At 36.5% G+C, this 25,149-nt stretch overlaps 1 protein-coding gene across 2 annotated transcripts in view; it reads right to left on the bottom strand.

The window, feature by feature from the left end:
- EEA1 (early endosome antigen 1) overlaps window positions 1–25,149 on the bottom strand; it is a 67,851-nt gene that overhangs the window by 13,961 nt on the left and 28,741 nt on the right. For both annotated transcript variants that reach the window (XM_027897858.1, XM_027897859.1), the window contains 12 exons: window positions 24,264–24,419; window positions 19,550–19,666; window positions 14,962–15,300; window positions 10,560–10,709; window positions 9,472–9,591; window positions 9,041–9,244; window positions 8,249–8,449; window positions 6,818–6,931; window positions 5,403–5,558; window positions 3,358–3,497; window positions 2,482–2,812; window positions 920–1,021 (listed from right to left, as the gene is read on the bottom strand). In XM_027897858.1, coding sequence (XP_027753659.1) covers window positions 920–1,021; window positions 2,482–2,812; window positions 3,358–3,497; window positions 5,403–5,558; window positions 6,818–6,931; window positions 8,249–8,449; window positions 9,041–9,244; window positions 9,472–9,591; window positions 10,560–10,709; window positions 14,962–15,300; window positions 19,550–19,666; window positions 24,264–24,419 — 2,130 coding nt within the window. The remainder of the gene's footprint in view (window positions 1–919; window positions 1,022–2,481; window positions 2,813–3,357; window positions 3,498–5,402; window positions 5,559–6,817; window positions 6,932–8,248; window positions 8,450–9,040; window positions 9,245–9,471; window positions 9,592–10,559; window positions 10,710–14,961; window positions 15,301–19,549; window positions 19,667–24,263; window positions 24,420–25,149) is intronic.

The raw sequence follows: 25,149 nt of genomic DNA, 5'->3' as shown, positions 1-25,149 counted from the left end.
AAAAGAATCTATTATTCCCGATTTATAACTCATAAATCAACAGCAGTCTTTTTTAACCACTCTAAATTAAGAGAGGAAACTTTTCTCACACCAGTAGTGTTTTGGGTTCTCCTGCTGCCAAGTGTGCAGCATATACCAGTCATCCTCCTGCATTTACACAGAGCACCATGGTGCTTCTGATGAACCAGAGAGGAGCCAGGGGAGTAGGAGCAGTAGTCACTGAGCAATTACACCAGCACACACCCAAACCCTCTTTCAGACAGTAAGAGTCCATCACAGTCCACCAAACTATGTCCACTGATCATATCTTTTCTGATTTCTTTAGGGAACAGATGACAGCTTGGGTAAAGATACCCATGAAAGCAGACTTGTCTTTCAGGCTGCCAGCTGGACTGCATGATTTTGCAGTCTGAATGCTCGTCTTCAAAAAAGAAGTACATTTGGTTCTTATGAAGTCACAAGCAAGTGACTTACACAAGTTTGAAAAAGCAATTCAATTCTTGAAGGACACCTGAAAATGTCCTGTCAATCACACAGAGAATGTACTGAATAAGCCTGAGAATAAAATAGATCTAAGGATATGAGATAACAACTTTTATTGTATGGAAGTAAAATCAAAAAATGGTGACATGGTAGTATCAAGTAACTGTTTCACTAATGAAAAAACCTTAAGAGCTAAAATCCCCCGCTAAGGTATGTGGGGCACAGAAAACTAAGACTAAAACCTGTATTTTAAAGCTTTATATTACTATCTACAAAGTTTTTACTATCACCTTATTTCAACACCCCAAGTAGGTTACAATTTGAGAACTGAAGCCTCTTTAGTTCTCGTCAATCCCAGCATGTGAAACTGAAAATGCATCTTTTAAACATTTATGATACTGGTTTGTAGATTTCTGAAACTAAGTGGAGAGCTTACCCCCTCCTTTTTTTCCAGCGAGTTTTTCAATTCATTCCTCTCTTTAGCTACAGACTCTGTTTGTGTCTGGAGCTGGTGTTTTAATTCTTGGCAAGATTTTTCCTAAAAAATATAAGACAAGGAAATATTCCTGTTAGCTTTTAAGACCAACTACCAAGTATTTTTGCAGGATCTACAGAGTCTCAAAAAACAGTGCTTTCATTTTCAGTGGAAAATTTTTCCTTCTCAGCTGCAGATATATTATCAATTAAAAATTTCTCAAAACCTTAAGTAGCAAATCTAAGCTGAAAACAGCTGATCCCCTATACGACCAAACCCAGCCACGTGCCAAAAAGTTTTTCTGATTAGGGATAGTCTCCCTATTTGAAGCTGTGGTTGGCAGCCCTTCTCCTTCTTAGGGAAAGCAGTAGGGTCATCACTCTCCTCAGGATCCAAAATTCCTTCATGTTCCAAAACTCACAAGAAAGTTCATTTCCAAAACTTGCATGCAAATACAACTACATGTTAAGCCCGAATATTACACATATAAAACAGTGGTAAGACTTCAAGGGACTACAGAATTAGAAGCAGAATCTGGACTCCTAACTTTAAGTCTCAGCTGGGGAGAAAACTCTTTGAGTTTTTAGGAGAAACAAATATTTAAACAGCAGTAACTAAGAAAAGCAAACAAAAGAGCTTATCTTTAAAAGGTGAATAAGTAAAAAAAAAAATGCTACTTTTAACTAGGAGCAGATTTTTTTTTAGGTAAGAATAAAAGTAGCTCTGAACAGATTCTGGGAAATGGTCACATTTAAGATGAGAAGGGTCACATTTAAGATGAGAAAGACACCTTTACCATGTTTAAGGCAACGGTGTTGGAACATGCATGTATTCATGTAGTGCCCATTCATATTACCAACAAGGCAGAAGAGGTATATTTTAGAGCTAGTGAGAGTTCACTTTCTTTATCATAATAGGTTGCCCTAGTGGTCAAGCACCTGTTGTACCACCACTTGTGAGAGCTTTCTGAAACTCAAATAGTTCTAGTACTCTGAAAATACCTTAATCTAGGCATTCAGATGATGTTACTCTCTCTGCCTGCAGTATGCAGCTTTCCAGCATGTCCAGACAAATGCACAGGAAGTTCTATATACAAAGACTTCAGAAAGGAAACTAAAACAGCCTCAGAAAAATAACATCTTCTTCAATACAGTGGTATTTTAGCAAAGGTTCTACTATAACTTTGTGTTATTATAACACAGCTGATATATTTTTTAAAAGGAGGACATTTCCCATCAAATTGTTTCACCACTTGCCTCCATTTAGTTTCTTCACTATGTTAAAGGCATGTAGTAGGAAAAAAGGATCCCGTTATGTGCTATGACTGATCTTCACTACCATAAACATCCAGACAAAAATGTAAGGCAGGAAATGCATATGAACTACTAAAAACCACAATTTGTTTTTTCTTACAGTAGTTTCCATGCATTGTCATATCTACACTGTTTTCAAATAGAAAGCAAAATCATTTTATCAGACTATAAATACACCAAACTTAATGCCTAAATAAAGAATCTACTAACCATTTCTGCCATAGCTACTTTTCCTTTTTTAATTTCTTTTTCTAATTCCTCCTTTCTTTTCTTGAAGGATTCAGAACTTTTTGAGAGCTTATCTTTGGTATCTGTAAGGTCCTTTAACAGAGTATCCTTCTCTAATTTCACTTGTTGCAGCTCTGATGTGGCTGCTTGCAGTTTACAGTCTAACTCCTTAAGCTGTTTACTTGTATCTTGATTTGATTTCTCAAGGTTTTCTTTGAGACTGGCCTTCTCCTCCTCCTGCTTTGAAATTTGCTGGTTTGCTTGGTCAAGGGCCTCAGATTTCTTCTGCAAATCCAATTTAGCATTAGACATTCTGCAAATAGAAAGAGAAAAAACATATTTTTTTAATTTCTTCTTCATGGTTTTTTTGGTATCATTAAATATCTCTATTACTTAACATATTAACTGTACAACCTTTTTCATCCATAGACATTGTGTCTCTCCAGTGAAGACATGACAGCAACTCTAAAAACTAGCTTTTAGATGAATCTTTCTTCCCCAGCTATAATGAACAGAAACTAGCCCTTTGCTGCTTATGCAGAAACTGCAAATTTGTACTTGAAAAATGTTACAGAGCTATGAATATCTAAAGATGGACCTCACTACATGAAACTGTTCAGATATTTAGCTGACAACAAGCACAGTGAATAAACTGAAGAGCTGTAGTGAATCACAGAGGTAACAGAGCAGATGAAGTGAAAGAAAACAGGTGGGGTAAAACTCAGTTCTTGTAGCAGAACAGCACTTATCTACAACTTCATGAAATCACGGGAGAGAAGCAGAAAATTTCAACTCTAGTCCAAACCACTCCAGTTTTATGTTTGACTTTGAAAAGGATGAGAACAAGGAAATGCATACGCTTCTCTTGCCGATTCAAGTTGTTTACTCAGTTCTGCTGTTCGGAGGTCTAATTCCGTAGATTGCTGTCGCTGTTGCTGTAACTCCTGAAGAGCTTGTTCTTTACTTGCTTTAGCATCAAGAATGTCAGCTTCAAGTTTCTGAGGAAAAAAAAAAATTAAAAGTTAGAGCCATCAGAACACAACCAACAAAATAAACATAGCAATTAAATGCACAAGTCATCTATTCTATGAGCAGCATTTACTGTAAAAAGTCTTTACTTTAGAAAGCAGTCAAAATTCTCACGTATCATCTACCTGTTTCATTACTTTGCTACTTGTCTTCCATTATTTAGTTCCTGAAAATCTCTTGCTCCTCCAGAACTGAACTATTTTGGTAAAACATTCTGAAATCATGTTTAAATTAAAGGTCAAACAAGCATTTTACCACAAAGTAATAGATAATAAGCTGTAATCTTTAAAGAGTCTATCTACAAAAAAAGGCCATACCCAGTGCTCAGCTCTGGGGCCATGTTCTCAGCCACTACTGACCAGTTTCAGCAGTTTCAAATGACTGCTGATTTACGTATCATGACTCTGCTGTTCTTCATACCAAAAACAGAGACACAAACTACAGCTGTGAAGAAACCCTATGCTCACCCAGAAGAGGTTTTTCTTGTGTTTTTTTTCCCAAAGGTTCTTGGTCACTTGTGTGGAGTATAAATAACACAGGAGCCTTCAGCAAATGGGCATTGCTTAGACTCTTCAACACACTGGGTGTTTTGCAGTCACTTATGCTTGAATACAGTGGCCATAAAACAAAATGGCCAAGTTTCTCCAAGAAAATTCCTGAGGGCTTTTTGCTTTCTAATTTTTTTCTACTTTTTTAAATGCCACACATTCAACTGGAATAATCTCAAAGAATGGTGATGATGCCAAGAATTTACATAGAATGCATTCCTGTTGACAGCATCAACAACCCTGCTCAGTTTCACACTTGAGCTACCAGGTATAGATTTAATAAAATCATATGCAAGCAAGCTCTGTATTCCTTCCAAGCATTTGTGTCTCTTGGCTACCTGTGAAACTTTAGCAAAAGAATGAAAAACACAAATGAAAATAGGCAGAAAAAACTCCAAGTATTCAAAAGGAGAGATGGATGCACAAAGTAATTTTGCTGATAATGAAATGCATGACAGCTTTATTTTTTAATAGCACTGGATTTGAAATTTCCTACGGGGAAAACAATTTTCATTCTCTCCTACAGAGCTCATAAGCTAGGAAAAACACCCAACTCGGTCTTGAGCATAAAGACTACTAATCTCCCTCAGAACAGACAGACAACACTGCAAAACCAGTTCTACATTGCTCCCAAGATCCCTGTATCACATGCTTTTATGTGCTGTGAATTTTGACTACCAAGAATTTTTAACAAATATTGAACAAAGGTCAAAAGCCCACATTTTAAAGCTCTCAAGCATCAGGACTAATCCATATCCTTAACTGAAAATACTAGTATATCAAAACACCAAAAGGTTCTACAAAATAAAAACTGATTTCAGAGCTAGAATGCAAAACTCCAGATCAAGTTAGAGATAAAATAGTGATAAATAAATCTTGCTAAAGAGCCTCTGTAGAAGACTAATGAAAGGCTTTGGAAAAAAAAATTAAACCAGACAGGTGGTATTAACTTGGGCTAACCAGCGGGACACATATTCCCTGCTACCACTTTTGAAGTGTGTTAGTTTGAACTTGAAGACTCTAATTCTGGAACATATTCATGTTCCCTCACATAAATATTTCCAGGTAGCACAGAGGCTGATAGAAGCACACATAGAAGAAAATGACAGTATAATGGCAATGTCCTAGGCCTATCTTCTTAGTGTGATATGCTACCATGGAAGAGGAGAACAGGATTAAACGGTGAATCACGAAACACTAGTGAGCAAGAAAACTTAAAATTCTTATAAATAATCCTTCCCCATAATTTGAACACAGTTTTTATCACATGCCACCAAACAGCAGAGATCAGTTTCTCTAAGCTCAGATACTGTGTTCAATACAAACCTTAAGCTGTCCCTCTAGCTCTTCAGTTTTCTGTTCTAAATAAAGGCATTTTTCTTTGTAGTCTTTAAGATTGGCTTCCAGCTGAGTACAGTATTCCTGCTTGTCATTCAGCTTAGCTGTAACCTGATCCAACTGAACGCTGACCTTATTTAACTCCTGAGTAAAATAAAAATACAAGGGTTGTAAGTTTTGAAATGACTTCTAAATATTACTAACATCATATATGCTTTAAATGATCAGATTAAAAAGGAAAATAATCTTTTTTATTCTGAGGGGCAGGCAATTGAGAGAGGAAACAAACACATGCACAAATTCCCTTTGTTATACTGAAAAAACTTCTTTTAAAGCTTCAATATTCCTCTCAAACTTTACAGGCTGTGGGCTAAATGTTAATAAAGGTGTTTCAAACTGTAAATGGAAGAGGAACTGTAGGTAATAAAGGCACTAGATCCTAAAGTTAGTACAACAGTAACTAGAAAATAACATTACAAAACCTTAGACAAAATTTTTGCTGTCTTTGTCATGAAATCAAGTACCACTGAAGAGGAAAGCCAATAACATGGAAATGGTCAGTTCTCCACATACCAGAGATGATTTCAAAACATTCTGTTCAACACAAAACAAATAATTTCTGCAAGAGACATGGACATATTCACCTAGTAAGCACTATGATAACAGCTACATGCTCTCCAACCAAGCTGATATATTTAGTTATTAATTAATTATTTAATGGCTTCCAAAGGTTGTTTTCTGTTTATATCAATTAATTACATTGCCATGCTAAAAAATGGTGCTATATTAGCATCTGCTGGATGTTTCCATGAAGATCACAGCAACACTGATTCTAACAATGCAAATATTTGATTCAACAGCTGATGGAATACTTCACTAGGATTAACACACATTAAAACATGTAATTTTAACAACAGCCTTTTGAGTTTTTGTGTCAGTTGGCACACAGATAATTAATAAAATATTTACGGTTGGACTTGATGATCTCAGAGGTCCTTTCCGACCCATCTGATTTTATGATTTCTGAATACCAGCATCTGACTGGGAATTTATCTGAGTCAGCAGTAGGAGTTAAAAGTTTTCAGTTACACTCAGTGCATTCTACAATCTTCATCTCATACACGTGAGATTCAGTAATACCTCAATAATACCTAAGGACAGCTTAGGTTCTGAACCATAATACTATATCAAGGAGTAGACTCCCAAGTAAATTCTGTGCACTGCAAAATATATGTGGTCTGGATTACAGCAAACAGAACTGAATGTATAGCATGTGGTTAAAGTATCCTAAATGATCATTTCCAAATGCATATTCACATGTTTACTTAGTTCATAAACAGACTATTCTTAACTTTTTAAGCAGTTTCTCAGGTAACACAGAAATATTATATGTTGCTTATAACCTGTTGCTTATCTTGTAGTGCATGCTGAGCTGTGTCCAGATGGTTCTGAAGATCCGCTCTTTGAGCAGCTTTTGATGCTTCTGCTGAAAGTAGCAATTCAGTCTTTGCTTTTACCTGAAAGACAAATTGTATTTGACTAAAACACCCTTTTTACCATAGCTCATTTTAATTTTTTATAGTCATCAGTAAGTTTAATAATAAAATCATCAGCTTCCATGTGTTAAGTGTTAAAAAAAAGGAAGAAATATTTTAGAAATTTAGATAAGTATCAGGATTTTAAGTCACAGTGATTTCTTACTTTAAACCAAAAAAAACAGACAAAGAAAAAAACCAACAAAGCAAAATACAGCAGTTCCACTCATGTCCTATTCTAGGAAAATATTTTTAACACTAACAAGGAACAATGGGATTTACTTACTGTATTCACACCCATGCAGACCTTGATAACCTCCAACTACAAGCACATTCAAGGGCTCCCAGAAGTTTTAAAAGGAAAAAGAATAAATAACCACTAAAATGTGCTTTCTTGTGCATAGTATCTTTCTCTGTTCCTGCCTGCCTGGAACCTTTCTTCTTTTCAAAACACCAGCAAACAAAATTTAGAAGGTGGATTTCAATGGTGTTGGCGCAGTGTGGCAATTTTCAGGGTCACCTGCAATTGTGGTTCACTGTTTTTCTCCCTAATATAAATGCTACTTCTCTGTAGACTGTAAGAAAGCTCACATTGCCTTAAAAAGAGTTGCAACTGTCCATAGATAATTCAGTTCTAGCTCTAATGTGAATGTGATGAAAAAACAATTCAGACAGTGTAATGAAGCCCATCAAAACATCAGAGAGCTTCATCAGAAGTTCCTAGGTCTGTTCAAAAAATGAGTAACACCTTAGTATATCAATCCAGCAACAACAGTAGCTACTTCAGGTGCACTGATGCAAGAACTTCTGATCAAATCTTATTTATCCTTTAAACAGTCGAACATAATTAGCAGCTTGTAGCTTAAGCAGCATTTAGTCATAGGAGAGTCGATGTTGAGTCCATAGTGGGGAGTTGCCTTACGTAGTAAAGTTAATTGGTAACAAGGTGGCCCACAATTTTTGTTTTGTTTTTGACAAGACATCAGCATAGGAAATTTTAGGCAATTCCAAGATCTCAGTGACTTGAGAGATTTTTCACTTTGGTGCACAGAATCCAGGACTGGTAAGAACAGGGGTTTGAACAGCCAAACATTACAAATATGAGCAATGCTTGAGGTAAGATTTTCCCCAACTCAATTATGAAATTTTATGATTCCACTTTCATTTTCCTTCAGTTTTATCTGCCTTATTCTACTTAATTTGTCTCTTAGTAGAAAAATGCAATTTTTCCCAAATGGCTTTGTACATTCTCTGGAGAGAGTACAGATTTTACATCACCAGAAAACAGAGTTCCATTACCTGCACATCGAGTTGTGACACTTTCTCTTTACTTTCATTTAGCTGACTGGTTAGTTCAGTGATGTTTGTTTCTAGGGAAAGCACACGATCTTGAGCAGCTCTTAAATGTGCCTTTTGTTCCTGCACTTGTTCATGCAAATTCTCTTGGGCTTGTTTATGACTTTCCGATTGATTCTTCAGCTTCTCTGTCAGATGAGTTACCTGCAGTGAAAAACAATGTGAGAAAGCTGGAACAGTATGTCCAAAGAAGTAAAAAATTATTTGTGGTGTGCCTTATTATGGCTCTGGAGACTCAATACTATCACATTTCTTTTCCTGAACTATTACAGTAAAGCTGTATTAGAGTTTAAATAGGTTACAAGATGAAAATAGAAGCAAAAGGGAATTGTCAATTTGGCCTTACTGTAACAAAAACAAGATACTAAGGAGACAACAGATGCAGGCTAAACTGAATTTTGGTGTTGAACGCAGGAAATAAACCTCTTTTTAAAATAAGTGAAACAAATGTGTATGTATATATATATATATATCTCCAATAACTTCTATATATGCATAGCATATTACTAGCATATGTACACAGTAAATATCTAGGAATTCCTTTCCCTATGCTGATAGCAAGGAAGTCACCAAAATACAAGTCCTGTGAAATTCACAGTAAGACCTTTAAGTAAGTATTAAAGAAACAGAACAGTATAGAAAAGATTAGTGTAATATGTGATGACATAGGAAAAAAATGGAAACAAGACTCAATAATCAGAATGAAAGAAAAGAAACACATCTTGAAGTTCTTACCTGTATTTGCAATGCATGGTTTTTCTCTTGTAGCTGGTTAAGAACAGCAGTTTCTCCTTCACCAGCTTGAATTTTTGCATATAAGTCCTCTCTTTCCTTTTCTAGTAGAGAGATATTTTCCTTGCTTTTTTGAAGCAAAGCCTCAAGATTTTGAATTTTTTGGTCCTTATCTCCAATTTGTCGTAGTACTTGCTCCAGATCATTCTAGAAAAACGCATAATAACCTCCTTAATTATAAGGATCTTAAAGGTTAGTTCTAATGGATAAAATGGATACATTTATTGTACACTTTCTGTATGTTATGTTCTAGACTTATAAGTTAAATTATTGAAACTATCATAATTCATGCAAATCACTTTTACAGAGAAAATGTACTTAGAATAATGAAATCCTGAAATACACTTTCATATGAGGGTACATAATTACGTTACCTGGGCTTCTCGTAGTTTTGCTGTTGTATTTTGCTGAACCGTCTGCTGTTCCTGGTGCTGTTGTTTTGCCTTATCTAACTGATGTTGCAATTCTGTGGAATTTGCTGCTTTTTCCTTTAGCTGAAGAAAACCCAAAATCAAAGACCAAACAAACCAAACTAATGAGTGGAAAAAGCACCATTCACTATGCCAATATTACTCAATGTTCATTCTCAAATTCTTGAAGATTCTAGAAGATTTTAGTGTAAACATGGATATTTGAAAATGTGTATAAAAATAATCTGTAATGCTAGTTAAACAATCAAAATCTAATCAAATATTAATAGGTGAGATTCTATATCACAAGCAAGAACTATAAAACGACTATCAGATGTAATTTAGCTCCCATAAAATCTAAAACATAAGAAATTTTTAGTATGTTTTTTCCAATAGTTGTTAAGATGTAACACAACTGGCAATATAGATACCTGTAAAACAACATTATTATTACTATTATTGACAGTTTTAGTAGCAACTTCAGTTTAGCAGTCTCTTGACTTCTAAACTAGTCAAGGCTTTGCAAATTAGATACAGAAAAGCTTTAAAGCTTTGAAAACATACCATTCAGGTATTTGGCCAATCCCCATACAGCCAGCAGAAAATCAGCAATATATACAAGACACTCATTAAAACAAATTAAAATTAATAAATCAAGTATTTTCTCCCCATCCCCTCCACACAGATTATTAACTATCAATGACCTGCAATGCCATGCTCAGTTTTCCTTCATGTAAGGCTTTATCACACACAAACAGTTACACACAGCGCTACCCACATGGGCTTAGGCTCAGGAGTGCAAAATGCACAACTTTTGTTCTTTTGATAAGCACCATGAACACATATGCATCTGATGAGCATTTAACCTTACAAAAATCTGTAAAGACAAGCAACATTTAAGCAGATTTTGATAATTTTACCACAAGACTTTGACAGTATTAGTCAAATGAAACTCCCACATGAACAAACTTTATAAACTGCAACATCACCACAACTATATAGTACAGATATACTACAAGAATAAACTATAGAATCTGCATAAAAACCCTTACCTGTTCTTCAGCACGAGAAAGTTTTAACTGTAGATCAGCCACCTGCTGCTCTTTATCCATCAGTTTCTCACTCGACAGCTGCCTCTGCTCCTTGAGCCGCCCATGTGCTTCCCCTAACTGGCGCTCTGTTTCCAGAAGTTTACTGTGCAACTGCAAAAAAGAGTCATCCACTTTTTCAATCATTCTTTAGCCAACAGTGATGTATTTTAGATTCATTTTGTGCCATGTTCACTGAAGTTTTCATAACTCAGAGTAAAAAAAGAGCTGCTGAAGTCATGTATGAACTTCATACACCTCAGAAACACAAATCATGTTAACAAACAGCATCAGCTGCACAAGCATGAACAAATACTCAAGCGGGTTGGAAGGACCCCAAAACATCCTCATTTATCTACAGAAGCCCTTCAAAAGGAGTTACAGAGATTTAACAGAAACACAAAGAGTGCCATCCTTCAAAGGCATTGGGACTGTCATGTAAAATAGTGATGTTTAGAGCCATCTCAGCTTATCCAGCTCACACACTTCTTCTTGTAGATCCACTGGCTGAAGCACCTTGCCTTTACCTGCTCTACTGCCTCCCACAATATACTGTTCTGCTAGAAGAGTAAGAGTTGTGATTTTGAGCTTGACCTGGCTACATCAATGGCATTCATTCTCTGCAGAGCAGAGATACACAAAACCTCATTGTAGGGTACACAGTAACTGGTGGCTTATAGTCCAGTAACTTCCAGCAGCAAAGAGTAAGTAGAGGGACGTGCTCTTCCAGCTGCACATAAGCTTGCCTTGCAATTTTTTCAGTCATCAAAAAGCAGTATTGCACCATCTTCAAAGTGCAAGGGTGGCCTTTTACAATTCACTGTTCTAAAAAGCTCTCTTCATAAAATCAGCTTATTCTACTTGAAACTGCCACTATAGGTCCTCAGTTACCTCCTGCCTATTTCTACACAAACACATTCATGGACACACAAATGACCTTTTAACTCAATGCAAAACCAGAGAATGGATCAGGTACAGCAAGAATTTTCCACAGGTATAAGTATGAATGAAGTTTGCTTCCCCTATGAATTTAGGTCTAAGCCCCTCAAACCGGTCACCTTCTCCAGGTCCTCCCTTCAATATCCCTACACCTTCCTCATGCTTTCCTCAAACCCCTACTAATATCTAAGCAAAAGGCAGCCCAATTTTACTGATCACTGCAAGCAACCACTTTCTGACCAGCTGACTGCCTAGGAGAGCAGAAAAAGGAACAGTGTTTGTGGTACCACTGTATCTTCCACCCACACATTAAGGGGGGTGAGGCATGAATGTAAGTCTCTCTCCCACTGCCTGTTTCCACAAGAACTTAACACCGAAGGGCCTAACACTGAATTCTTTAGGTCAGCTGTCAAAATCTGGCTCAAGTTATCAAACACTGCAAAAGTTAAAGGGTATGGAGACAGGTAAATAAATGTGTCCATAACTTACTCTCTTAGAAAATTAAGCTAAATTATTTAGCTGCCCACAACCACAAAAACTGTGAGTGAAAAGCTGTTTGGCTCGTGGGCAAGATGCTGATTGCTAACTGTGACTGCACAGTAAAGAAAGATGTAGGAGAAGAAGAAAGACAGGGTAAGAAAAGGGACCATAATCTCTCCTCCAGTAATCAAGAACATTTGTCTTTTTTTGCAAGAATCACTAAATTATAAATACTTTCTCCTCACTACAAATACAAACAAGAGCTAGAGGTAAAAAAAAAAATCTATTGAAGAAAGGGTGAAACAAGATAACTGTTGTAACTATTCATGGCTATGTTAATATCAGAAAAAATATTTGGAAAGGGGGAAATCAGCAAACAATATTTTACAAAAGTTACTTTTATTACAGGTATCGTTAAGTATTTTTTAAGAACTTTAAGATGGAGTTTAAGTAAACAGAATCATAAAATCAAGGATTAATGTATGCTACAGAATGCAAAAAAAAATCATGAACAAAATACTTAAAGGATACACTCAAGTAGATCAAAATTTTCTCAACGACAACAGTATTTATTAAAAATTGACATTTCTTCAAGACTGAAGGAGTCCATACTTTCTTGTGCTACCCTCTTCCTATTACTGTGCTGGAACCAACACTATCACTGAAGTTTCCTTCCATTGTGAAGATCACTTCCTCCATGTCACACAAATTCTAAAAATATACAAACTTAACCAGACATGCACCTGTGCAAATAAATTTTGAGAAGATGACAAGGATTCTTTGAAAATGTGGTTTGACTAAACAACTCTATATGTATACCTTCATAAGCAGAATTCACTGTGTCAATGTAAACTACTGGACTACGTGCGTAAAAAGATAATTCCACTGAAGTACTAAGTGAATAAATATGAGAAATTTAGTCTTTTCATTACAATAGTAATTGAACTCCTCTTTGTAGGAAGAGAGAGAAAGAGATGTTTCTGCTTGGTTTTTATTTTTTACCATGTACAAAGGGCTTTTTGTCCTCCACTATTCTTTTATTATACAATTCTAAAATACATCCTGAGGTCCAGCACCTTGTTCTTGCTTAAGACTGTCTTCCTTCTCAATAGTATCACCAGAGAACGTGTCATGCCTCCATGTCCTTTCAAAGGAATTCATTCAGAAATGTTTTACTCAATTTCCTCCTCCTTGATTTTGCCATCCCAAAAATCCTTCCTGAAAACACCCTCTCAGGCTGAAGCCAGATTGAAGCTCAAAGTCTTGGCTATGTTTCTTAAGTTTCATACACGTTGCCTAGGCAGACTGAGCCAGTTTTACCAAGTCCAGATTCCTAACAGATAACTAACATAATTATCTCCCCTCGCCCTGACAGAAGACTGATGGGAGAAGAATAGTCATTCTGGAGATGTCATTCATACATAAACAAAGTTTTGCTAAGTCACAGTTCTTCCAAGATAAACTATACATGCAGAGCTTGCAATCTAATATATTTCAATTTGACAAAGGGCTGAAAATTAAGAAACACTCTCTTTAAAATAAATAAGCTTTAGGGAGATTAAAATGAAGTATGCCATACTAAGAAAAAAAAAGATATTACTTTTTACATCTCAGGACTGGACAGGATTTCTCCAGTTTAACACATTAGTCTCCAAAAAAGATAAACTAGATTAAACTGAATTCAATTGGTCCCAATTGTTCTATGTTCAATGATATATCAAAGTGTTTCTTCTATAAGTCATTGGACTCAGCAGAACAACAGATTCTGGTTGTGGGATGTATGCTCTGAGCGCTCTCACAGCTATCAGCAACATAAAGAGAAGTTGTTTGTGGAGACACACTAAGGAAGCAGTCTCAAGACTTCACTTTATCCCAGCTTTTCACATTAAGCACTCCCTACTATAGTCACTACTCAATCTTAAAGCAAATCAAGCACTATTCAGTTCTAATAAAACAGTCTAGTAAAACTCAAACTTCCTATAGAGTAGTAAATTACTACTAGCAGTGGAACTGTTACTGTACCTGAATTTAATTTTCTCATAACCTTAATTCATTATTGCTTCAGCTACCCTTCTCAATCAGAATAATTAACCTTGCCACCTTCTTAGAAGTTGTCTGTTACCATATTTGTCATGCAAACTCAATATCCTGGGCTGCCTGCTCTCTCATTTGACAATACTTCATTTATATCAGGGAATGCATCAACCAAAAAAGAAGAGAGGAAAAGCTGTGGTATGAAAGAAGAGTTCATTTAACACTCTAAGAAAAGAAGAGTGAACAAAAAACCCTGTCTCAGAAGAGCCTTTTCTTATTAATGTACCAAAAAAAAGTCAAATCAAAACATGAGAAATAAGCTACAAAGTTTATGCTCATTCAACTCTAAAATCTTTAAAACCAAAATCATATAGTTTTAAGAAGAGTCCTAGATAGAACAGAATTAGTAAGATATTTCCCTTTCTGGAGAATTATACTACAGACAGACAAAAATGACATTAGCCTTCCCAGACAAAAAAATGCTGAAAGGTGATTATAACTGTGGATCTTGACGAGTTCGACTGTGACTCGGGGGCTACAACTATCCTCATTTGCCCCTGAGAAGAATCTTGACCTCCTAAAAAGATTCAGACACAATATCAAACAAATACCAAAGAATTTCTGCACTCTTATCACAGCCTCTTCTTTTTGCCTGTTCTTTTCTTTACTTCTCTAAAGGGAAGAGGCAATTGTATATCATTTTCTGCAGTGTTAGAAAAAATATTTCATATTTATTAATGTACCAGCTAGCTTTATATTTATTCAAATACAAGTACTGGTTAATTGTTCTCCTTAAAATAAGGAAATGCAAATGTGTGTGCTTAAGAAATACGCATGTAGTTTAAAGAGCCCTGATGGGATGGTTTAAGGAATCATTCAAATAGGATGGTCTAGGAGGCTTAGGGAACATTACCTGACTGAGCTCACTTTGGAGTTGCAGGCCGTGCTGCTCTTTTTCCTCCCTCTGCTGCTGGAGCTGTTTACATTCCGCCTTGAGATGCTGATACTTTGTCTCTACTTCAGATAACTCTTCTTTAAGTTTTTGGCTTGCTTCCCCCTTCTCACCTAGCTCTGTCTGTAATCTCTGTACCGAGGCTTCAGATGCAGACAGCTTTGCCTGAAGCTGTTGGCAGTCCAGGTCCTTCTGGTGAAAACTTGCCTGCACGTTCTTGTTACTCATAGATACTTCATTGTGTTTTTCTTCTAGCTGGGTGTAGTCCTGTTCTTTCTTCAGCAGCTTCTCAGTCAGACTCTATGAAGAGAAGAGAGTTACACAGCAATTCGAGTACAATTCTGCTTGCAGCTATTCAATGCATTATTCAAATTTCTTTTTAAGTGTCGATGTTGAACAGTGAAGAACTTGCTCAAAAACATTATTAAATAAAATATTGACCTCTATCTTGTATTACACAATTTATTTCTGGAGCCCATACAGCACACAGTTTCAACTGGAAAGACTGTTTTTCATACTCTCACATAAATTCACTTCCTCCAATTGAGAACACCACTCAATCTATTTCTGTATTGTGAAGACTAATTTGCTTTCTGTGAATGTTCAAATTAAGGTTAACTGGGTTTGCTTGGGTAAAAGTTGAAATAGTAATTTGTGTTATTAGCAAACTGAAGAAGTTTTCAAGTATCATTGTCCTGCACAAAATTCCCTAACCAACTTTTGTGGTTCAATTCCTGTCTAATCCTTTGCAGTCATCAAGCTGGTCATTTTTAGAAGCGTCCTAATTTTGCCCCATCACTATATTAACAGCATGAATCTGCTATCTAAATTATGGAAGGGAACCTGTGAAAACTAATAAAATCTGTGATACTGATAAACCACAGAATGAAACACTCATGATTTAACCTTCATTTTAGAAGACTATGTTTTTACATTTTAATTTGTATAACCTAATTTCCTTGTATACAAATCAGCTCAAAGAGGATCATTGCTTTGATTGTGAAAACACTAAAAAACAGGATTCCCTTATGGAAAGACATGAACATTGCTGAGTGCCAGATTTTAATACCACATTAACAGTAAATATTGCAGGGTCTAAGGTCATAGAATCAAATTTACACACCAAGTCAATATTGGGGGAAAAATATTTATAGATAATTTTCAGCTACTACATAAGGTTTTTGATCAAATTTCAGGAACTAATAAAAGTAACATTCAGGCAGAAATTAAATATCTTAATGGGCAATACATAATTCCAGAAAGTTTGGGATTTCCCCCAAGCTCAGATGAAGCACTAACTAGAATTTCAGAAATCTTTAAGCAAGACAAAGAATCCATGACAGCCATTTTGATTTTCCATCAGTACTTTCTGAAGCAAAGAAATACAGTTGCAGGGTGGCCCTGGTCATTCAACACAGATAATTCATTCCATCTTCTTGGAATGTACAAGGAGATTCCATTTATTGTAGTACCTTACTATTATCCATCTCTATGGAGCATTATTATGCACAACTTTTTTAAAGGCTGGTGTTCTTTCTGCAGTTTCAGTGACTACTACATTTTCCAGTTCTCCTTCAGTTAAAATACAGAAAAACAGAGAACACTTCTAGCATGTCAGCCTGAAAAAATGCCAACACTGAGGTCAGTCTTATGCATCAAAACTTCAAACAGTTCTTCATCTGTGGAATAACACTGTTCCAATGATAAGACAGTTAGTGGTGCAATTCTACCTACCCTGGGTATCTTAAAAGCACATTTCTGCACAGTATACAGGCACAAACTCTGTTTTGCCAGGAAAAAAAAAGTGCAAAATATTCAAGTAAGTGGAACAGTTTTGTTCTTTACATATTTCAAGAAATTGTAACGATATTATTAGAAACCATATACAGATATTTCTATTTTACAATCATGATAAAAGAATAGATTTAAAAAAAAAAGAAAACAAGCCATCTTGCAAGAGACAACTCTATCAGTCCAGCAAACTACGTGAGAAGAAATACAATTCCTGCCCTATGGCCATAAAAGAAAAAACAAACAAACAAACAAAAACCCAAAAACCAAAAAACTCAAAAACTTTACAAAGCATACAACTTAGCAAAAAATTCTGGCTCAAGAATAAAGTCTGGCTATTGAATTCTAGCCCTAAAGAAGTTTATTTGGAAATTTTCTTGAAAAATAAAACTTGTTGCAAGGTAAACAATTTTTATATATCCGTACATAAAAATGCAGGAATAAAGCACATAAAAATCACATAGATTTCATCCATCTTCATCCAACTGAAGACAGTGGCAAGGCTTCCACTGCTTTTAAAATATATTTAACACTCAGAATATAAAATAAAGCTGTAATTCCCTTTTTCATTACAGAGATTCATTAAAGACCAGGCAGGATTATTAACATTTGTAGTGAGTAGTGTTCCTGAAATACTAACACACCACAGTTTCTTCATCACAGCTGGGTACATTACAGCTAAGGGAAGCACATACAAGCCACCTCTCTTCCCTGAGGATTGATTTCCACAGAAAAGAAACAGGGAATGACAGTATATTACAGCACTCAACAAAGAATCCTGAGCCTTCAAAGCTCACAAGATACAAGGAAAACACCACACTGATCCCTTCTGCTATAACTGTTCCTTAGAAAATTACACATAATACATGTTAGTACTGAGAGTGGTCAGGCATCAAAGAACAAACTCTGTGACCACTGACTAAATTTCAAAATATTTACATCAACAGGTTAGAAACTATGTAAACACTGAGTTTCTCCCCATAAATTATGCATCACAATCATCCTAAAAATAAAAAATAAACACACACCAAAACCAAAAATCACCAAACAAAAAAGCAACCATGCAATGGGTTTAGAATTACAGCAAGTCTTATACTTCAGGGATTATGCTGGTTTTATACGTTAGGCCTCTTCCAGGCTACAGGCCCTTACTGGCCTCTGCAAGGCAAGCCAAGCTCCATAATTACAGTGCTTTAAAAATGAAGAAAAGGTAGTTCCTGGTTTCAGAGAACTGCTCTTATATACTTGTCACCTGTTCTTCTCAGTATAGCTCCTGAAAATATAAGAAAAAGCTTGCTTGCTTGACGTTGTACATGAGCTTGAAAAACTCTGCGTCAACACATAAAAATATCTTCCCGCATTGCAACTGGATTATAAATGGATGTATATAAAATATATTATATTCTACCTATCGTAAATATAATATATTCTATCCTGAATTAATGGCTCCTCCTTCCTCCCTGGCAGCTTCTTCAAGGATGTCAAACTGTTCAAAGTGGAAGCAATTTCTGTTATTGGAAGCTAATATTACCTTTTCCAATTCTAGGTACAACTCCTCCAGGGCCAAGATTCCTTAGCTAGTATACCATTCTTCTGGATACCGTCTTTCAAAAAACTGCATAAAGAGATAGCTGTAAACTGCTTCGAGTCACTGAATCTGAAAAGAGGAAAAGTAGCTCACTGCCACTTCTCTTCCTATTCCTCGAGCGGTGTTTGTCATCAACCTGACGTAGCAGAGGACTCTCTCCTAAAGTGTGGTTATCTTATGCATCAATCTGTTTTACTCCACATTGTTAATGAAATAGCAATATATTCAGGAAAGGGCTCTATACTGTATACCAATAATTCTGCCAAAAGCTTGATTCATTGTTGCTGGTCTGTGGAAAATTATAGCATGACAATTCTCATCTCAGTTCCACCCCTGATTTAGTAAGCCAAGCAGAGTCGTCCTACTAAAGGTAGTTTCATTTACCAAATTTTAGTTGCACCTTCGTATATTCTTTGCAAATACTGCTTTAATATTAGATTACATTAAATACGCTCTGTTTGGCCCCTGTCCTTTCCTGTTTTCCAAGACTGAAGAGGTTGCTGGTAAATACACGTATGCAATGTGTAGTTCATACACAATGTTACGTATCTATGGAACAAAAAGCAGCATACATTTTGGTCTTGTTTCCTTTCCTGCCTTTCCTTTATTACCCCACAATACATGACGTACAAATGCAAATACAAAATGCAGCAAGCTCAAAGAGCTCTTATAACAGTTCTCAAGAAATATTTACAAGCTAAGAAGTTTCTGGAGTTTATTTCCATTTTCTACCACTTATGACTATGATAAATGGCCAGAAAAATATGGCACGAGTACAGCCTAAAATCTAAGAAACTGGAAAACCAAAGAAGATACCTCAAAATATCTTTCAAATTATGATTTTTAGGTAAATGTAGTATTTCACAGGGTACAACTTTTTTCTTTTAACGTGTGATATGGCAATACAGCTTAACGATATGTAAGCATAAACTGCATAAATCTGCAGTCACAACAACCCTAAGGATGTCAGTTGTAGCACATGAAGGTCACTAAAATATAGTGGTTGCTTGCATGTTATGGTATTCCTCACGTTAGGCAAAATGGCAAAGGAATTCTCAACTTCTGCAACATCAAGAAGTGAAGTTAGTCTTCAGTGCTTCCCAAGGCAATGTGTGATGTGTTTCCATTTTAATGTGAGCTGACAAGCTTAGGAAAGAATAGCATTCTCACCTGGTTTTTCTGTTCTAGCTCTTTGACTGAACTTTGAAGTTTTTGCAGCTCCTGAACATACACAGCCACCTCTTGAGGTCCTTTGGCAAGTTCAGCTCTTAGCTGATTAATGGTAGCCTGAACAGACAAACAAAAAAATCCACATTTAAAACAAAGTTTTGCATGCATAATCCAACAAAAGCAAGATGTGTGGTTGCAAAATAAAAAGCTTTTTATATACAAATAAACAGCTTAAGAAAAAAGTCACCTGTAAACTAATCTCAAAGCACCATCAGCTACAGAAGTACCATTGGGCATAATTTCCCATCTGAGATTTGTTCGAATCATGTACCATTTCAGAAGACAAAAATCTGATCCAGTCCAATAGCAAATGCCAGGTTGAGTTCAAAAACTGATGAAAATTGTAACACATTATCTATTAATCATTATCACGGTTCTAGCTCAAGTGAAACTTTTCCAAATCATTGCAGTTACTGGGCCAAAATCTTGGGTGCCCTGATAAGGGCAATGTACGGCAAAAGGCACTAGAAGCAAGCCTGGCATTTGATACAAACTTGGTATGTGACTTTTGGACATATCAGCGCTGGAGGTCAGCACAATCAGAGGAGCAATACTACCCCATTAAACAGCACTAGTACAAAACAGAATATATGAATGACTGCACGGTATCTGAATACAGTAATGGAAGAAAAGAGAGGCACTTTAGGGCATAGCTGCTCTAAAGTGTGCTGTGTATTAGTGCGCTCATTTCAAATACACTATATAATAGTGGCCTTTTTAAATAAGTTTTTCTTCCTATTGTTCTTGTAACCACAGATTTCTGCACAAACGTATAAATACGGAATTCAAGAATGAACTAAAGTAGAACAGAAGACAGTACAAATACTATTTACAACCTCCTTACAGAAAAAGGAACACCAAAGAGAACATATGAACACATTATATGACTACATATAGTTATTAAATGACTTTCTGTAATGTTGTGATTTACAAAGCTGTTTCATAACAGAGATATTAGCTAAAACACACCATAGGATCTGTCTTTGTCAGATAAACATTCCAGGATGTTATCACAAAACAGAGTATGGATATTTCATACTGAGAGAATGTAATACAGAAAATGTGCAGAAACTTACAAAGGACACCACTGCAGCCTTTCCAACTATAATTGTAATTTATATGCATAAAGATTCATTTCTCATTCACAATTTAGTAAGCCCATCCCACGTTCCACTCTTAACAGGGGAATATATCCTGGATAAATATTCATTCCTTGTATTTTCTTGTTGATATGTATGATTAATGAATCAACAAAAAATCAGGAATGCTTCTGTTTAACAACCTCCTGAAATTATCTTGATACAACAGAAATCTGTGACAAGAATAAAATCCTTTCCAAAGATATTTACCTCAAATTTAAGTATCTGCATTAGAGAGCAGAAAAAATAAAATGGACTTTGAAAGATGGAAATAAGCAGCCAGAAAAGCTGTTAGTAGACACACTTCCTCAAATTTGTTTTAAAATATTTAGGTGTTTCCAATGGCTTTGTTTAGGAAAGGGGAGGGGAAAACCAACAATAAGAGATCAGTGCCTGCCCATCCCCTTCCCCTCACAAGGAAGTTGTAACTGCAATGAGGTCTCCCCTCAGTCTCCTCCAGGCTGAACACACCAAGTGACCTCAGCTACTCCTCATATGGTTTCCCCTCCAAGGCCCTTCACCATCTTCACTGATCTCCTTTGGACACTCTCTAAGAGCTTAATATCTTTCCTACATTTCAGTGCCCAAAACTGCACACAATATTCAAGGTGAGGCTGCCCCAGTGCAGAGTAGAGCGGGACAATCCCCTCCCTCAACTGGCTGGTGATGCTTCGCCTGATGCCCCCAGGACATGGTTGGCCCTCCTGGCTGCCAGGGCACTGCTGACTCAGATTCAACTTGCCACTGACCAGGACCCCCAGGTCCCCTTCCATGGCACTGCTTTCCAGCATCTCATTCCCCAATCTGTACATACATCTGGGGTTGCCCCATCCCAGGTGCAGAATCCAGCTCTTTCCCTTGTCAAACTTCACATGGTTGGTGATTGCCCAGTCCTCCAATTTGTCAAGGTCTCTCTGCAGGGTCTCCCTGCCTTCAAAGGAATCAGCAGCTCCTCCCAGTTTTGTATTGTCTCCAAACCTGCTTAGTATCCCTTCCAGTCTGGCATCCAAGACATTTATGAAGATGTTGAAGAGTACTGGACACAAGATGGAGTCCTGTGGAACCCCACTAGTGACAGGTCGCCAGTCTGATGTTACCCCCCTTCACTGTTACCTTCTCCCCCATCTGCTGTTACACTTCCAGAAGGACTGAAAAAGCCTGCTTGTCTTTTTTCCTGTTAAAGGCTGCACTTGATAGCTAAATTTTAAAATGGCTATTTCTGTCAAAACTTCAACATACCTAATCTGGGGGAACAGGAGCAATTCATGCTTCTGTGAAAATGTTTTCAAGATGAAAGGTTTTTGTTATGCCCACGTCACTGTCATTTCATCTTCACATCAAAACTAAATATCCAAAACCACAAAAGGACTAAAAAGACGGTATTCTGAAATGAAACTTAAATTCCGCAGCATAGTTGTGGGATCACACAGTTAAAACCAAATTACAATTATGCAGCAACTTACATGGCCGCATAGTACTTTATATTCATAATGCCAACTTGATATTCCTTTTTCATATCTGATGAAGCACTTGGCATACATAATTTTAACTTGAAAACAATGGTAGATTCATGTTTAGTATAATACTATACATATTGTACATACTGTATTGTACATACTGTGCACACTATAATTCCTAGAGCTAAACATACCCATTGGGGAGTGAGACAGAAAGATTTGGAATAATACCCTGCAATATTTCTCTAAAGCTCTACAGTGCAAATGAAGAAACAGAAAGTTAAAACTTCAGTTCTAAAATCTAGGGTACGTGAAACCCCAGAACAAAGTATGTCAGAAATTCTTCATATCCCCAAATCTCAACAGGAGAGAGAATACTAGGAGTCCTAGAGAAACTCTAAGCATTCCCTCACGTAAGCCGGAGAATTTTGCAAGGACCCGATTTTATGAGGGACCACAGCTCTGCACTGACAAGTTTTGCTGGCATTGCTGCATTGGTAGGGGACAACAGAAGAGGTAGGGGACAAAATCAAAAAGTCTCAAACACAGCTGACTGTCTTCTGTGAAGACTGTAACACAGTCAAGTCATCCATGAGTAAAACCATATCAACCAACTCATCAGCGACATGCAACAACACCTAACAAGAGAGGTATGGATTTAACAACTCCTAAATAGACTAAATTATAGGTTATATAAAAGCCTTTTTGTGATACTGTGTGTTTATTAGAATTTCTTGCCATTATCTCTGTCAGAGATTTCCGTCACTATCAAGGTAAACATTGAACAAGCTTTAGCTAGGAGTGATTTAAGACAGTTTGAGGAGTGAAGATCTCTTACAGATCCAAATCTGACTGTTGCATCCCTTTTTCTTTATCTTGTATGGAAGTGTTCACTAGTGGAAAAGCAAAGGAACCCAAACCAAGAAAACTGAATGTCTGCTATGAGAGAGGCAGTTACTTTGCTTCCTTAAATACAGAGTTATAATCAATTCCATATACAAAAACATAAAAAATGGGCCAACGTTTTCAAATCTCCCATCAGCGATTTAAAACTTCTTCCACTGACTCAGACAAAGCAGAGTGAGCCTTCACAAAGTACTTCTGAAGAAATCAGCAACTCAAGTAGATAGCGATGTCCCTTTCTATATGTGATGAATTTAAAAAGCACAAATCCAGGAAAAGATCGAAAATGTAATATGCATTAAAAAAATACTATGAGAACAACAGATTTTATTTTATACTTTAGACTGCAGTAAGAGAGAGACAAACCAAGGTGCTGTTGCCTGGAAACATTAGAGGTGGCAGCCTGACACCTTGATCTTCAGACACGGTGAGGCCTGGCACTCACTCACTTTCTGCTCTAGTCGGTAAGAAGCAACACTTGGAGGCCATTATGCAGGGGACCGGAGGGTGGGGGTATATGTGCGCACAACAAATTTTTTCCTTACACACAAAATTTTCCTCCATTACATAACAGGTGCAAAAAGGTCTTCCCTTTGAAAGGAAAAACCAGGAAAAAAGAATGAAAACCAGTCTACAATATCCATTGAGATGTTTAAATCTAGTGTAAGTTCAAGAATTACATATGTCCTATAAGCATATTGAAATTATCATCCATCTTGTGTTAATCTTTTTTTAATGTATTTTAACACTCTAGCATCCATTTGCAGGCACATCAACTCAAACATTAACCAAACCCATCATTTTCAACAACTGTTTTTATCTGCATGTAGCTCAATAAGAGAAACAAGCCTTTGAATCACACAGGTATTGCTCTATTTATCTCTCCCTGTAGAAAGAACACAGCTCTGCTGGGTTTTTTCCAGTGCTATTGGGATCTCGTAATAACATTTTATGCCAAGAAAAGGTTTTGCAATGAAAAGCGCAGGGGCTTTTGGAGACTGAATATTGACAGAATTATGCAATTTACTGCCTATTAGATAAATGAGAAGATTCAATTAAGAAAAAGAGTTTTTCATAATGATTAAGCAATATATTCCATTTTCACATGATAATCATGACAAAGCTAGAACACACATCTTTAGGTATGATTATTACCTCAGAGTTAGCCTGCTCTGCCTGCAAGTGCTTGCACTCATCTTTCAGTTTTTCAGATTCTCTTTCACGTTCCAGAGTCATTCTATCCATCAGTGTCTGAACTTGGACCAGCTCCTTTTTCAGAACAGCCACATCTTCCACACCAGGCCTTTGAAGCTGAAAAGTTGAATAGCAGTGAGCAACATAATGTTGGCAGACATGCTTCCAGTGTCAATGTAATTTCTAAAAATCTATCAAATCAGCAATTTATAGACAAGATGACATATAGTGTATCACAGCTAGGCTGAGGGGGAAAAGAAAATAAAGAAAAAAAAAAAAGAGATAAGAAACCTCCCCAAAACAAAACCACAGAGAAGTATTTATCATTTCCAAAGGAAACAGGATTTAAGGACTGGTTTTCAGCTTTTGCCTACTAAACTTCTAACTTGTTGACTGATTTGAACCAAATCTGACAAAATGGGAAAATGTCTCAAAGATTAAATTTCTGTAATTTTTATGTATGTAGATGGTTAGATACAGGATACTGCCTCATCTTCTAGAACTGTTTCAGAAAATCACAAGAACAGAAAACAAAAGGGCGGCTGAAGGAAATGTCTTGAAGACACTATCTTCAAGTTGCTGATGTCTCATACCAAACCCACAGGTAAAATCTGCTGGTAGCTGCATCTAAAGCACCTTAACTTCTCTCAACATGAAGCACTATGGAGGGAAAGGAGATGGAAGGTAACTATGAGCACTGAAGAAAGCAGAGAAAAAGAGTGCTGTCATCTCTAGAAGAGAAAAGGTACAGGAAAAGGATAAGAATGCAGAGGAAAAGGGAAGAGAAGAAACAACTGAACAGAGAGGAATGGATAGGTCCAGATCTAAAAATGGCCAAGAGGCTCTT

This window comes from Empidonax traillii, unplaced genomic scaffold (genome assembly GCF_003031625.1).
Source record: "Empidonax traillii isolate 1590-97213 ecotype Southwest subspecies unplaced genomic scaffold, ASM303162v1 scaffold564:size436517, whole genome shotgun sequence".
NCBI lineage: Eukaryota > Metazoa > Chordata > Aves > Passeriformes > Tyrannidae > Empidonax > Empidonax traillii.
Note: the sequence above shows the minus strand (reverse complement) of the source record. Positions and strands in the feature narration are given on the sequence as shown.